The 14,409-nt window shown below is 39.9% G+C and overlaps 1 protein-coding gene across 1 annotated transcript in view; it reads left to right on the top strand.

Annotated features, from left to right (window-relative positions):
* The first annotated feature begins 3,229 nt into the window (after positions 1-3,229).
* Positions 3,230-14,409, top strand: part of MFSD14B (major facilitator superfamily domain containing 14B) — a 31,488-nt gene continuing 20,308 nt past the window's right edge. The window contains exon 1 of the mRNA XM_080573554.1: positions 3,230-4,356. Within this exon, the coding sequence (XP_080429680.1) occupies positions 4,219-4,356 (138 nt within the window). The 5' untranslated portion in view covers positions 3,230-4,218. The remainder of the gene's footprint in view (positions 4,357-14,409) is intronic.

Below are 14,409 nucleotides of genomic sequence, written 5' to 3'. Positions count from 1 at the left end.
GCACATTTCTGCTTAAAGTATTCTATCTTTGCTACCCTTATGATTACTTTATCAGTAAGAAAGGGCTGATGAATGCAGGCATACTATCTACTGCTTTATCTGAATAAGGTTTGAAAAAGTTTAGAGTAACACTAAAAAATATAAGCATCCAATTTATGAGGAGTGGCTTTAAGTAGAAAAGTACAATGCAGACATAGTGCTGGTCAATGGTCCCTAGAGTTCTCAGACTGCATGGATTTCCCTCCAAGCTGTCTGTGGTCATAAGACATTAATAAATTATAAGGAGATCCAAGAGTGCAAAATAAAGTAATCTTATTGTAGTGAATGTTGGGGATTAGATTATAATGAATTTGAGTAGTCCAGTAATGAATTTTGGCTCTGTATACAACTGAACTGCACTTTAAGCACATTCCACTGGCTTGGTTCCTCTTTCCTTTAATAACATGAAGAAACTGAAAACGAAAGTTGGCTTGCCAATTCAAGACACTTCTCACTAGGAACTGCGATGTATGGAGCAAGCAGAGGCTGGAGGGTGCTGCAGGTCTGTAATACACAGTAAAACAGCTCATGATGAATGCAGAAACTATGCTAAGAGTCTACTCTGCAGAAAAACCTGGCCCAATTCTTGCACACACCACTGTTTCACTGATGAGTTTTTACGTTGTTTTTGTTGACGACTCACTGAGCATTTACATCAGCATCATGCCAAGACAGCTGTGCAGAGCGCTCTCTTAGTTTACAGAAAATATATTCTCAAGCTTAGCCTCACTGGGCCCAGCCACGAATGTCAGTTTCTGAGTAACGCTCAAATGATTGTAAAATCTCTTATATTTATTTGATCAGTGGCAATGGTTACCAGCATTGTCATACAAATTATCATCAATTATCTCCAGTATACACCCAGTGACACAAATAGGGCAATCATACCTCTGCCAGACCTGCTACTGAATACTTGCAAATTTATTTAGATGGTGCTACTGTGGCTTCTGTTTCAAAGACTGAGTGTGTAACACTGCGAAGATTCATACCTTAAAATACAAGAACAAATTTGCAAAGCTACACTAAATTTCCTCCTATCCTGGTTCTGAGACATTAGTTTATGTTTACAGAATGAAAGAGTAGAAAAAGTGAGCAAAAGACGACTGATATTTCCTCTAACAGACTTGCCTACCTTCTTGCAGTCAGCAGCTTAGGAAATTTCTAATGCTTAAAAGCCCTTAATGGAGGTGTCTTCAACACAATATTGTAATTGTCTTTTAGACCACCTACACTTTTGAACCAAAATATTATTTAGAAATGTGTTCCACAATCTAATGACAATTTAGAATCATAGAATATTAGAATGGTTTGGGTTGGAAGGGAGCTGAAAGTTCCAACCATCCCTGCCATGGGCTGGGACACCTCCCACTAGAGCAGGTTGCTCAAAGCCCCACCCAGCCTGGCCTTCAACACTTTTGGGAATGGGGCATTTTGCCTGGAAAATACTTGCTTCTGTTTGTTTTAAACTTGTTACCTGATCATTCCACTTAGTCGCTCATCTGCCTTTGTTATACAAAAATATCTAGTAATACTAACAGTTACTTTCTACATACCAGTCAGGATTTTATAATTGCTATCCTATTAATCTCTTCCCTCAATTATCTCCCAAATACTGAAGCCTTTCCATGACTCTGATCATCCTTATTGCCACAGTGTACCTAGAAAAAAAAAATTTTAAAAATTTCTTTTTGAGATTGGGACGAGAACAGCATAAAGATGTAATGGATTCATGATATGTTGGTGTAATATTCTCCACTTTTTCTCATATAGTTATTTCCTAATATCAAAACCTTTTTTTTTTTTTTTTTGGGGACCAATTCTGAGCTTTCAGAAAACTATCTACAAGGTTTCTAGTGCCTTTCCTAAGAAGAAATAGCTAATTCAGAGATTTATAAACCCAATAACTAATTAGAATTCTTTTCCCCTAGATAACTGAACTCCATTCATCAGGTTACTTTCAGTTGACATTTTACCATTCACTCAAGCTTATGATATTCTTTTACAACTCTTTACGGTTTTGATCATGCTGAATTGGATTCTGTAATAAACTTTATATCTTTGTTATTGTTTCTTCCACATAATTTAAAAATATTGCTTAAGAATATTCTAAACATCATACAGCACATAGTCAATGGGGACTATACTAATTATCTCTCTTAATAAACAATTTATTCCTTCTTTTTGTATCCAATTACTTGTTTAACCAATTCTTAATAAATATATATAGCTCAAGATGTGAACAAAGCCCTTTCAACATCAAATTCTGTATTGGACCAGAATGAAATTGGACCATCATGGCAAAATCACAAATAGATGCCTTTATTGAGTCATAAAAGTTGATGGAAGATGTTCTTCTGATTTGTATCTGAACTGGATTAAGCCACCTAAATGAAATGTATTTTAAAAACTTTCAAAATACAAATGTAATGGTAACTTCAAGCAATACTTTTCACATGAATCTGATTAGGTAGACAGAAACCTATGATCAATTTACAAAAGCTGATATACTAAGCTTATAAATTCATAGCTTTGAATTCAAAAAATTCTGAGTATTTTGGAGTCTGTTAATTAAAAAAAAAAAAATCTGTAAGGGATGAAGCCCCTTAGTTTTCATGCCAAATACAAAAATTGTCAGGTTTTCAAAGCAGCAAAAAAACCTCACAACTTATGTATATTTTGTAGTGGTGACCACTCTTGAAGAAATGAAAGGTTTTATAAGAGCTTCTCAGCTAACAACATAAGAAAGTGGAAAGAAAGCATGAAAACCTACACAGGGAAAAGTCATTTTGAAGAATATGTGTTGACTTACTAATTGCTATACAATAAAAAGAAATAATTTTGCATAGGTACTTTGTTCAGGGTATCCAGTGTTATTAAAATGCTGATATTTAAACAAAACAAAGCTTCAAGAAAGGTCACATAAAAACTGAGGAATGTTTTCAAGTCAACACATGCTACTGTGTTGAAAGAGAATGCTTGTTGAATTGTGCAACACACTGAAGGCAAATTTTGAAATGTGCTATATTTAGCAAATACGTTGCTTTATAAAAACTGAGAAAAGAGAGATATATAACAAACACAAATGTCCTTTTAAATCAACATTTACTATTCCAGCAAACAGAACAGTTGTAGTCTTGGAAAAAAAATCCTTCGTATTCAGCTGTGAACACCTGAAGTACTTCGGAAAATAATGACTTGGCTACAGCAGTATATGGAGGTGCAAGGAATGCAGGATGAAAGTCTCCCAGTCTTTTTGAACTCCCAGGACAACACTTCATCCTGGACTGACAATTCACTTCCTGCGCTGATTTTTGATGGCCTACTTCTAGTAACAAACTTTACTTCCAGTACTACATTATCTCAAAATCTCCATTTGTGCATACATTGTGAGCTATGAGGTAAGATGAGTCAAAATAATTCTTGATCAGCTGGCCACATGATACCTAAATGAGAGGAAGCTCAATTCCTCATGAAAAAGTGGTGTGCCGATGACACTGCTTGGAGTCCAACACAGCGCAAGAATCATAGAATTATTAAGGTTGGAAAAGACCTTCAAGATCACCTGGTCCAACCATCACTCTACTACCAATGTCACCCACTAAACCATGTCCCTAAGCACCACGTCCAACCTTTCTTTGAACACCCCCAGGGACGGTGACTCCACCACCTCCCTGGGCAATCCATTCCAGTGCCTGACTGCTCTTTCTGAGAAGAAATGTCTCCAAATTTCCAACATAAACCTACCCTGGCGCAACTTGAGGCCATCCCCTCTAGTCCTATCACTGGTTATCTCTGAGGAGAGACCGACCCCCAGCTCCCCACACCTTCCTTTCAGGCAGTTGTAGAGAGCAATAAGGTCTCCCCTGAGCCTCCTCTTCTCCAGACTAAACAAGGAAGCAGCCTGGACGCCACCCGCTTTCGGAACAGGCTGCCCAGCGAGGTGGTCGAGCCATCACTCCGAGCCTCCCCGCCTCCGTTACCGGTCCCACCACCCTTGCAGCCCCGCCCGGGCGGTTGGGCCGGCCAGCCCCGGGACCCGGCGTCACGCGAGGCCCGCGGCAGCGCCCCGCCCAGGCGGCGCGGAGGAGGCGGCCGGGGGGGCGCCCTCCACCCCCCCCCCTCCATCCGCCGTCCTGTCCCGGCCCGGCCCGGCCCCTCCCGGAGGATGGTGCGAGCGAGATGAGCCCCGAGCCGCCGCCAGCCCCGGCCGGAGAGGACGGGGAGCCGGAGGAGGAGGCAGTGGCGGCGGTGAGGGAAGGCGGCGTCTGCGCCATGCTGCTGACGCGGGCCGGCCTGAAGGCGGGCGGCTGCGGCGCGGTGAGTGCGGGGCCGCGGCGGCCGAGGGGAGGCCGGCGGGGGGCGGTGGCAGCGGGCGGCCCCCTGCCCCCCTGCCCCCCCGGGGGCTCGGCCCCGGCCGCTCTGCGGGGCTGGGGGCGCGGCGCGGCGGGGTCGGGCGTCAGGCAGGGCCTCCCGGAGGTCCCTGCCCGTCCTGCGGCTCCTGCACCCAGCGGGCAGGTGGTGGTGCGGGTACGGAAAGTTGGCGTGTCGGAGAGCTGTGGTTTGGAGCTGGAGGAGGTGCTGGTGTCAGGACCGTGCTGGCCGGCCGAAACCGGAGTTCTGCGGTTTTAGCAACTTCGGGCTCTTCTTGCACTGTCTCCTCCCATTACGTTGAGGTGCCCTCGCGCAAAAACGTCTTTCAGACGGCTTGATCCTCACCGCACATGCAAGCCTTAACGTGCCTTAAAAGCAGATTGCAGGTGACACCTCCAGAGCATTCTGCAACAAGTGGGGACAGGTGACTCTTTTTCAGGCAGGGTGCTCCAAGGCCAGCAGATCTAACCCCTTCTCTGCTGTTGACTGTGTGCCTGTAGCAGAGGATGGGAGTAGGGGAGCCTGGGGGGATGCAGACAGTAAGAAAACAGGTGGACGTTGGTGTTGTTTTTGAAATACAAAACTAGGCAAAGACCTGTGATAGATCTGTTTTGATAAGTTGGAATCACTGAAATTTCATTTGCAGCCTGGCTTGCTTGTTATTCGTGTTTTGAGACTAAATCCATGTTCATTTGTTCCTGAGTAGTGTATTTAATATTTGTTTACTCATAAAATATTATCTGAAAGCATTGTTGATGCCTAGAGTTTATATACAATATTAAGTTCATGTTGGGGAGCCAGTGTCTGCTACATGTGTCACATGTCCTGCCCTCCTCTCCCCCACAAATAAGAATCTCTAGCAACGGAGAGAGGGTAGCTTTCTGTTTTATGTTAATGCGAAGTGCATGCATTTCATAAAATCACAGAAACATAGAATGGCTCAGGTTGGAAGGGACCTTAAAGATCATCTAACTCCAAACCCTCTGCCATGGGCAGGGACACCTCCCACCAGACCAGGTTGCCCAAAGCCCCATCCAACCTGGCCTTGAACACCTCCAGGGATGGGGCATCCACAGCTTCTCTGGGCAGCCTGTGCCAGTGCCTCACCACCCTCTGAGGGAAGAATTTCCTACTAATATCTAATCCAAATCTATCCTTTTTTAGTTTAAGACCATTCCCCCTTGTCCTGTTATTATCTACCTGAGTAAAGAGTCCTTCATCTTTTTTTTCATAAGACCTCTTTAAGTACTGAAAGGTTGCAATGAGGCATCCCCAGAGACTTCTCTTCTCCAGGCTGAACATGCCCAGCTCTCTCAGCCTTTCTGGATAGACCTCTCATCATCTTTGTAGCCCTCATCTGGACTCTTTCTAACAGTTCCACGTCTTTCTTTTGCTGGGGGCCCCAGACCTGGATGCCGTAATCCAAGTGGGACCTCACAAGTGCAGAGCAGAGGGGAACAATCACCTCCCTCGACCTGCTGGTCACACCTCTTTTCATGCAGTAATATTTGTAATATCTTTAGCTGTAATTTGTAATATCTTTAGCTGACCATTAATGTTATAGTATTGATGTGGTACCTTGGCTGGAGATTTTTTTTAATTCCTGAAGTCACCTGTTTTATATCAATATATTCTTTGTCTCTTACTCATCAAGGTTATCTGATGAAGATGTGGAAGTACTTTTAATGTTTAATTAAACCCAGTGAGGATGTTAAACAAAATATTCCTATTAAATGGAGTTCACTAGTCACGTAAATAAGTTGTTTTATGTAAGTTAATTCCAAAGTGACTGTTTCACATTTCTTGTAACAGATCACTTCTGTATTTGAGTTTTTGGTGTCACTTTTGGAAATAGTTACATTTTCCAAATGGCAGTTTGGTGTCATTCAAGAAGTGCAACTGGTGTCTTGCATGATATATTTGCTGTTCTGGTTTTCTATTCAGGAGTCTAGATGTGTATATGATTCAATAACCCAGCCTAAAGCTGCAATGGGAGCAAAATGCTTGCAGAGGGCTATTAGATTCTTAGTTAAAAAATGTAGTCTTTGAGTACTGCTTTCGGTTTAGGTTTTATCAGCATGGATGATGTAGTGAAAGGAAACAAAGGATTATGTCAGTAAATAGAAGAAAAAAAATGAATTTACTTAACTTTGAACAGAAGATAAAGGTATGGAAGGTAGAGATAGAAAAATGAAAAAAAAAAAAAACAAAAAACTTTGTTTTCTTACTCCAAATCTGAACGGGAGTAAAACAAATGGGAAGTAGATCTGTAGCTGACAAAGGTGCTACCCTGTATTCCATATTAAGGGATTGAATGTTTGTTAAAGCTAGAGGATTAAAATACCTCTGAGTACCAAAATATACTTTTTTTTTTTTTTTTTCAGTTTGCAAATTTAGCTTCTTAATTCTTAACTTATAAAATGATCATAGGTTTTGATTGCTTGACTTCCCCTTGCCCCGTAGTACCTTTAAGGGAATTTGTGTTCCTGCAATGCATCTCCTACCAGACAGGAAGAAGTGGGGCTCTAGCTTTATCTTCTGTACTTCTGAATAGCAGTAACACAATTATACTTGTATCAGTGTAGAGTCTGCTTTGCAGTTTCTGACAAATAGTCTGTTTCCTTTTGTTACTGTGCTTCCTGCACCTCCCAGTGATTCTCATGTGGCTGTCATATTGCTAGAATATGAATTCTGCCGACACGTTAGTGAAAGGGCTTATTCAGACTTGTATATGAGGGTCCAAGTCATGGTTTTAGATGTAACTGCAGAGATATCTTTGATACCAGTTGGAGTGCAGCTCTGGCATTTGAAAGTGAAAGCTTGTCTTTCGGCTTGCTGATAAGTAATTACAGAAATGAAACTTTGAGTTGCTGCTTTGGTCTGTGAAGGATGTTTTTATTTTAATTTCCATTCTGATTCTTTTGTCCTACCAATTTGATGCAACAGACGTGAAAAATATGAGCAAGTCCATTGGGTGGCACAAGGCCCAAGCTCTACCCCTCCAGGCAGAATAACAAGATTCTGTTTTTTTTCTGTTATCTGTAGCCAACTTCTCACTGTTGAAAGCACTGGCTTTCTTCAGATGAAGAACTAAAATCTAAATACTGAGCAAATGACTTATTTCGAATTGAGTTACTGGCTTTAAATAATAAGAACAATAGTATGTTTGAGTAAATTCCATTGGAATTAAATCATTTTCCGCTGGCTGCACTACCTCGATTTTAGTGGGATTCAGAAGTTGAAGTAAATGATGCTGAGAACATTTTGTTACTGGTTAAGCAATCTTGTTCTATCTGCATTGTGGACAGTGATATTCTCCATCTCATACATTTCTGTATGAATAGTATGAGAATTAGTATTTCATTTTTATATAACCTGTTGTCATTAAAATAATGTCCCACTAAGGAAGCGTTTTAGCAAAATACAGTACAATGCTGTCTAAATAAAGTGATATTACGGAAGGAGTTTCAGGATGGGATGTCTCAGATATATGGGCTGGTATATACCCAAAGAGTTACAGGTTTTTAGCCTTAGTGATAGCATTTTTCTTTCTACTATTTTGTAAAAAGTGCAGTGTAATGAAACCGATGCAGCATGAAATGTTCTGAGACTTCACCAAAACAGCTCCCAGTCCACTAAGCTGGTTTCTTAAATTTCTTGCTTGTAGTAGACCTAATACTCAAATTGGCAGTTTGGATATCTAGTCCTTTATGGAACACTTCTTATCCCACAGAAGAAACTGTTTAAAAATGAATAATTAAAGTTACACTGCGTTGCTTTCTCAAGCAAGGTTATTAATGCTAAATTTTCACATCAAATTAAAGTAACAGTGATTCTGAACCATTATCAGGCATGACTAGCTGCTGTCTTAACAAAAACAAATCATTCTTGCTTATATTCCTGCTCAGAGGTCACTTTGCTGTTCTGAGTTTGCCATTATTAAGGCTCTAGGCTCTGGCAATTTGGAAGGTTTTGTGTCTGGAGGAAAGTTTGCTAGCCTGTAAGAATAAGCATGCTTACCAAACTCTGGTTTAGAGTTTCTATTACTCTAGAATAGAAACAGAATGATGGTAATTGTATACATGAGACTTGGTATTTTATTATTGAGGATCCAGACTTAACCAATGGGTAGTGAGCTTGGGTAACTGTCTATTCAATAGTGAAGCATGTGAATTAACTAACTGACAATATGTGCTTTTAAGAGAAGTTTCTGTGTCTTACATCTTTCTTCACTTTAGGAAGAAAATTTCTCAACGATAGAAAAATCAGCTTGTGGTTTGGTATTTTGTAAAATCCTATCTATGTATTAATTCTATGAGAAATATTAAATTATGACAATGCATTGCTGTCTAAAGCCTAGCTTTTAAAATGGGGCAGGGCATATGACAGTCCTTCTCTTGGATGCTCTTTCTGCTTTCAATGTCGTAAGGCTCAAACGCTGAACCAGAAATGGTGTTTTCATGCTTTACGCTCCTCAGAAGACTCCTGTTTCATTAGCTTTTCCCGACTAAACTTAAACAAAAATGTTTTCCCAGCAGGGAAAATAGTGTGGTAAGGGATTTTACACTCTGACAGTAAATTGTGTGAAGTTCCACACAATTTAAACCTGATGTCTTGGGTCCTGCTTTACATAATTTCTTGTATTTTTTAAGGTATCAATTGTCACTGAAGGCAGCGATGATTGTTTTCTCTTCACACCCTTTGTGTCACTCTCAGTTTAATAAATTCCAGCTGTACCTTTCATCAGATGTTTCAGCTGCAATTTGGCAAAACATACTGCAGTATTCTCTTTGCCTACTGTGGGCCTCTTCCACCTGTGCACTGTTCAACAATATCTATTGCATAAAGCTTCTGAACAAAACAAGCAGTCATGGGATAAGGAGAATGATCTTCACATAGATATAATAAAAATGGTTAAAACACCAGAAGCAGAGGGTTAGTTAGTAAGAACAATCAGGCATGCACATCACATGCTTATGTAGTAGTATGATGATAATCTTTTTCCTAACAGTGTGTCTTTGAATACATTTTTTTAAACCACGGCTGAACACTAAATTGGTGCCTTTCATGGAACTGTCGTATCCAGGATCACATTCCTAAGTAGTCATTCTGGATGTGGAATTACATTTTTTTTCATGTTTGTGGTAGATAAATTAATCTGCCATTTAATTTGTTTTCCTGACTACATCAATTTCTACTCTTCACAATTGACATCTAGCTTTTTTAACCTGAATTGCATTGTGTTATCAGTAAACTTTGTCACTTTGCTTTCACCCTTTTTACAGCTCACTTATGAATATGTTGAACTACATAGGTCATGGGACAGTGCTGGGACTCTACTGGTAACTTCTTTTTACTGTGGAAACTGTTTTTCTTTTTCTATTTAATTTTAAAATTTTTACCTTCTTAACATTCTTACTAAGAATTTGCTTCACATTCTTTTTATTTTGAGAGCTTTTGGTGAGGGCCTTTCAGTGTTTACTTAAACTTTCAGAGGGCTTGTTAATATAAATGTCCTTATCCATACATACTGCTTCTGAGAACTCCTGAAAGTCAAGGCATGATTTCCCATTACAAAATCTGAATGAGTTCTTCTATTTTGACAGAGTTGTGTTTCTGATGCTCTAAAGCTGTGGAATATGATTGTTTCTAGCTTTTGTCTGAGAGACTAAATCATGATCTTGCTGTCCAGAACAGATCTGCTTAAGGTATTTCTCTTAGTTTGCAATTGAAATACAAGTTTGGGCAAGGTATAAGCCAAATTAGTTGTGATTTGTATTCCACCTCACATGGCATATCTAAAATGCCAAAGGCTGTACTGGATTGAAAAGTGCTTTCTCTGGTATATTGTGCACTGTTGTACACTTTACATATCATAGACGGGTATGTATGCACATAGTCACTTGGTGATTGCTTCAGTGACAGGGGCAGCCAAGGTCTTCAGGGTGTTTTTTCTGAACTTAAGTGAATTTTTGCAAGTTCTAACGAAAGGGGCTTTTGTAGCGAACAGGTTGGAACTAAGATGGTTCCTAAATAATTCTGTCTGATCGCTAGACGATAAACACTAGGAAGATGAGGAGAGCAAGGTAAACATCTAATGTGCCTAGAGAGCTACCTAGGTAAAATGTACAGAGGAAAGAGCATCCATGTTTTAGCGGGACGGAGTGGTGACATAATATTTCTTACAGCCTTCTACTAGATAAGCTGGCAAGGTACAGGCTGGATGTGGTGGCCTGCAAGATGAGTATGACATTGTCTTAACAGGCTGCATTCACACTGTGGTGGTCAATAGTTTTTACTCATGCTGGTAGCCTGTCACTGTTCCTTAGGGATCAGTATTGGGCCACATGCTGTTCAATGTCTTCATAAATCCTCTGGATGATGGGATCAAAAGCACCCTCACAAACTGTGTGGTGAGTTGCATACCTCATAAGGAAGAGTCATTTATGGGCTCTGGACAGGCTGGAAGGGTGGGCGAGCAAGAACTGTATGACGTTTAACAGAGACAAGCGCAAGGCCCTGCACCTGGGACACCACCACCAAAGTGCCCAGTACAGATCTATGAGGTCTGTGTGGCTGGGGAGCAGCCTTGCCAAAAGGGACCCGGGGTCCTGGCGGACAACCAGCTGAACAAGAGCCGGCGGTGGGACGCTGCAGCAATGAAGGCAAATTCAATCCTGCGCTGCATCTGCAGGGGATGCTGCAAATGGAGACCATCCCAGTCTGCTCAGCACTTGTCAGGCCGCACTTGGAGCACTGTGTCCAGTTCTGGTCCCCATAATTCAAAAAGGCCAACTGGAGAGGGTTCAAAGGAGGGCCATGGAGACGATCAAAGGGCTGGAGAGCCTGTCCCATGATGTGAGACTGAAGGAGGTAGGTCTTTTCACCCTGGGGAAGAGAGTCATAGAATGGTTTGGATTGGAAAGGACCTTAAAGATCATATGAAGTTCCTGGGGAAATGGAATAAATAGCAGTGAAGGTAAGTGTAGAAAGGGAGTGTGCTTTATACTTTAGCATGAATGTCAGGGTTCGAATGATTCAAACAGGAAAGCACGTTTCTGAAAATGGCTTACTGATTTTGTTAGTTCACTTCTTTGGCATCTTGCAAACATGACAGTTGACATCTTAGAGTTCAGTGAGGGTGGTTGTGTTAAAAATTTACTTGTAGCAGTTAATTTTTGTAGGGGAAGAATGCTGCTATAGATAAAAAAAAAAAATAACAAAACTCTTCATACTAATGCACTTGAATGTTGGTTTAAATACTGTGGAATGACAGAGAATACTGCTGCCAAGTCTCCTTCCTGGGTGTAGAACAACCTACTAACATAGTCTCCTGAGATACCTTACTGTCTGGTGGTGAAGAGTTTTTGGGAGAAGGGGGAGAGGAGAGTGGAGGAAAGTTCCTTTAATTGTAAGTTCATAAGTTCAACCTGAATTTGGTTGTTTTCTTCCTGAGAGGTAAAAAGAAAATTCAGTCAGGAAAAGGACTTCAGGTCTATAGGCCAAATTCTTCCTCATGGCAGTTGCTGTGAAGCCAGAACAGGTTGCCTAGGGCTCTTCCAGGTGTGTATTGAAACCATCTGATGACTGAGAATGCAGAAGTCAAGCCTGGCTCAGTGGGCAATGGGTTCTGATGCTTGACTGCCCCTGTGAGGGGAAAAAGTACGCTGTATTCATTGAACCTATACTTTTTCTTAATCCAGATAGCAGGGTATTGTGTCCGTCATCGTTGTACAAATTTGAAAAGCTTGAAAAAGAGCTGTGGAAGACTTGAGCACTTGAGGAGTTAGAAGTGGTTTTATTCTGAAATAAATTACATACAAGAAGTGAAATAGTGAACAATGTTTGAGATTCCATGCTGAAGTGCTTTTTCAGCCATTCAAGCAATGTTCGTTGTTTAATTACTGTTTAGAATTAATAGACAAATATTTATGTAAAAATAGTGTGAATAAATAAATGCTACAAACTCTGCCTGTGCTCTTGAAGATCTGGATCTGGCTATAAGAATTCATATGGTGGACTATTTTAGGGTGAACTGTACTAGCTATCCTTAAAAATGACTAAGATAAAGTATTCTTGCTGGTGCTGTATTGCATTTTTTCCCTACTTTCCATGACCAGACCCTCACCGTCTGGATTTATGATCTTGATAGCTTCTCATGGCTTTATTTGTGTTCAACAGCTGTGGTCTGCTTTTTTTTTTTTTTTTTTTTAAAAAAAAAAGGTATTGTTTCCTAATAGTTCTCCCTCTTGGCTTCAAATTAATGTTTGGGATTCTTCTGCCACTAGTAGACGAAGAAGAAATAAAATGTTTTTCAAAATTTGTTATAAGGTAAAGAATTATAGAAAAAGCAAAGTGTAAAATCAGAAACAGTAGATGTTTTGTCTGTCACTCCTGATTTTTATAATGACTTTGAATGTAACTTTAACAAACTTTTGTAGTTAAAAGCATTTGAGATTATGTAATATTTTGCTCATTATTGATTATGCAAGTGCAATAGCTTGACCAGCAGCTGCATTTCAAAACAATGATAGTGTTCATACATAGTTCTTCAGCCCACACACTGGGCTGTCATATGAAAATTTGTGTGGGGAGAAAATAATCTCATAACAGATTTTAAAACTTGCTTGGGGGCACTTAATTTTTATCATTAGAGCTTTAACATTTGGCAGAGAGGGGGTGAGAGGAGTTGGTAGTGGTAGTGACAAAAACAATTTGTAGATAGACCATGCACTATTTCTGAAACTATTTAAATCTTTTCATATGTGAAGAATTCAGTATGTTATCTATGCATCCCCTAGTTCACGAATCCTACAGCTGTTTGTACTTCAAGTTTATAACCACTTTTTGTGTGTGTATGTCTCAAGTTCTTTCTTTATGTAAATTGCATGCAGTTGCATCCTGTAACAAAATATTTGCTGGTACAGAAATCAACCACACCTATTACTTTAGCAGTAGCTTCATATTGAATTGAAGAATGAAGTGATTTTAGGGAGCTCTTTGTTTTTGAAACCAGTAAAGAGTTTGTGTTTTTTTTTTTTTTTTTTTCCAATGGTCCAGGCTTATCAATCAAACTCTTCTATTGTAAATAACTTGATGTGTGCTTTTTAACCAAAAGCTTTTTAATGAGAATTTTTAGGACCTACAGAAAAGATGGGCTTCAGAATTGGTATCTGCATTGGTCCATTTGACACTGTCAGTGAATTTTCCTGTTTGCATGATCAATTGCAGTTAGCTGCAGTCATTTGCACTAGTGCTTTTGAATTAGTCTAGACATTCAAGGTTTTGTAAAGAAAACTAAAAATCATAAATTACAGTCTGTGTGGCTCACAAATTGGTAACAGTGTATCTGATTTAGAATACTTGACTTCATTTTGGCAGGGTGTGTTCCTTTCAGGATTTAAATTCTACTTTTCCAGGCTATGCCTTGAATCCAAAAGGCTATGGAATTTTTTTTAGTAGTTCAGTGCAACTAACTGTAAGCTGCATGGTACTGCCAAAAATGATTTGCTGATTATTTTAATATCCAAGAAATACTCCTTTAGTATCAATAGAATAAAAATACATTTTCACAGAAGTTTTTAAAAGATTTCTGAGGGGAAAAAAAAGGCATGTTTTTTATATATGTATGTAAAACATCTTTTGGTCAACCATGTAAATCTCAGATCAAAATTGTGTGTAATAAAAGCATTCTAAGCATTAGTAAAAAAATCAAAACAAACAAAACCTTTATTGAAAGTATTGGAACAGTTGCATTGGAACAGTTTGCTGAATGCAAACCACAGCTTTTTGGTGCAATGTCATCTTTAGTGTTGTAGCAGTGAGAGGGAGTAAAATAAAGTCAACGGAACAGCTGGGGAGTCCCTTACCTACTCTAGAAGAAAAGTGCTTGCCTTTTGCAGAGGAAACTGCTGTTGGAAGGGTTCTTCAGACTTCAGTATGATCTGTTTTAAACAAGCCCTAGTCTTACTGATACACATCTTGGCCAAAAAAAAAAAA

The sequence above is a fragment of the Anser brachyrhynchus genome (genome assembly GCF_964034855.1).
Source record: "Anser brachyrhynchus genome assembly, chromosome: Z".
In the NCBI taxonomy this organism is placed as follows: Eukaryota; Metazoa; Chordata; class Aves; order Anseriformes; family Anatidae; genus Anser; species Anser brachyrhynchus.
This window is presented reverse-complemented; position numbering and strand designations above follow the sequence as displayed.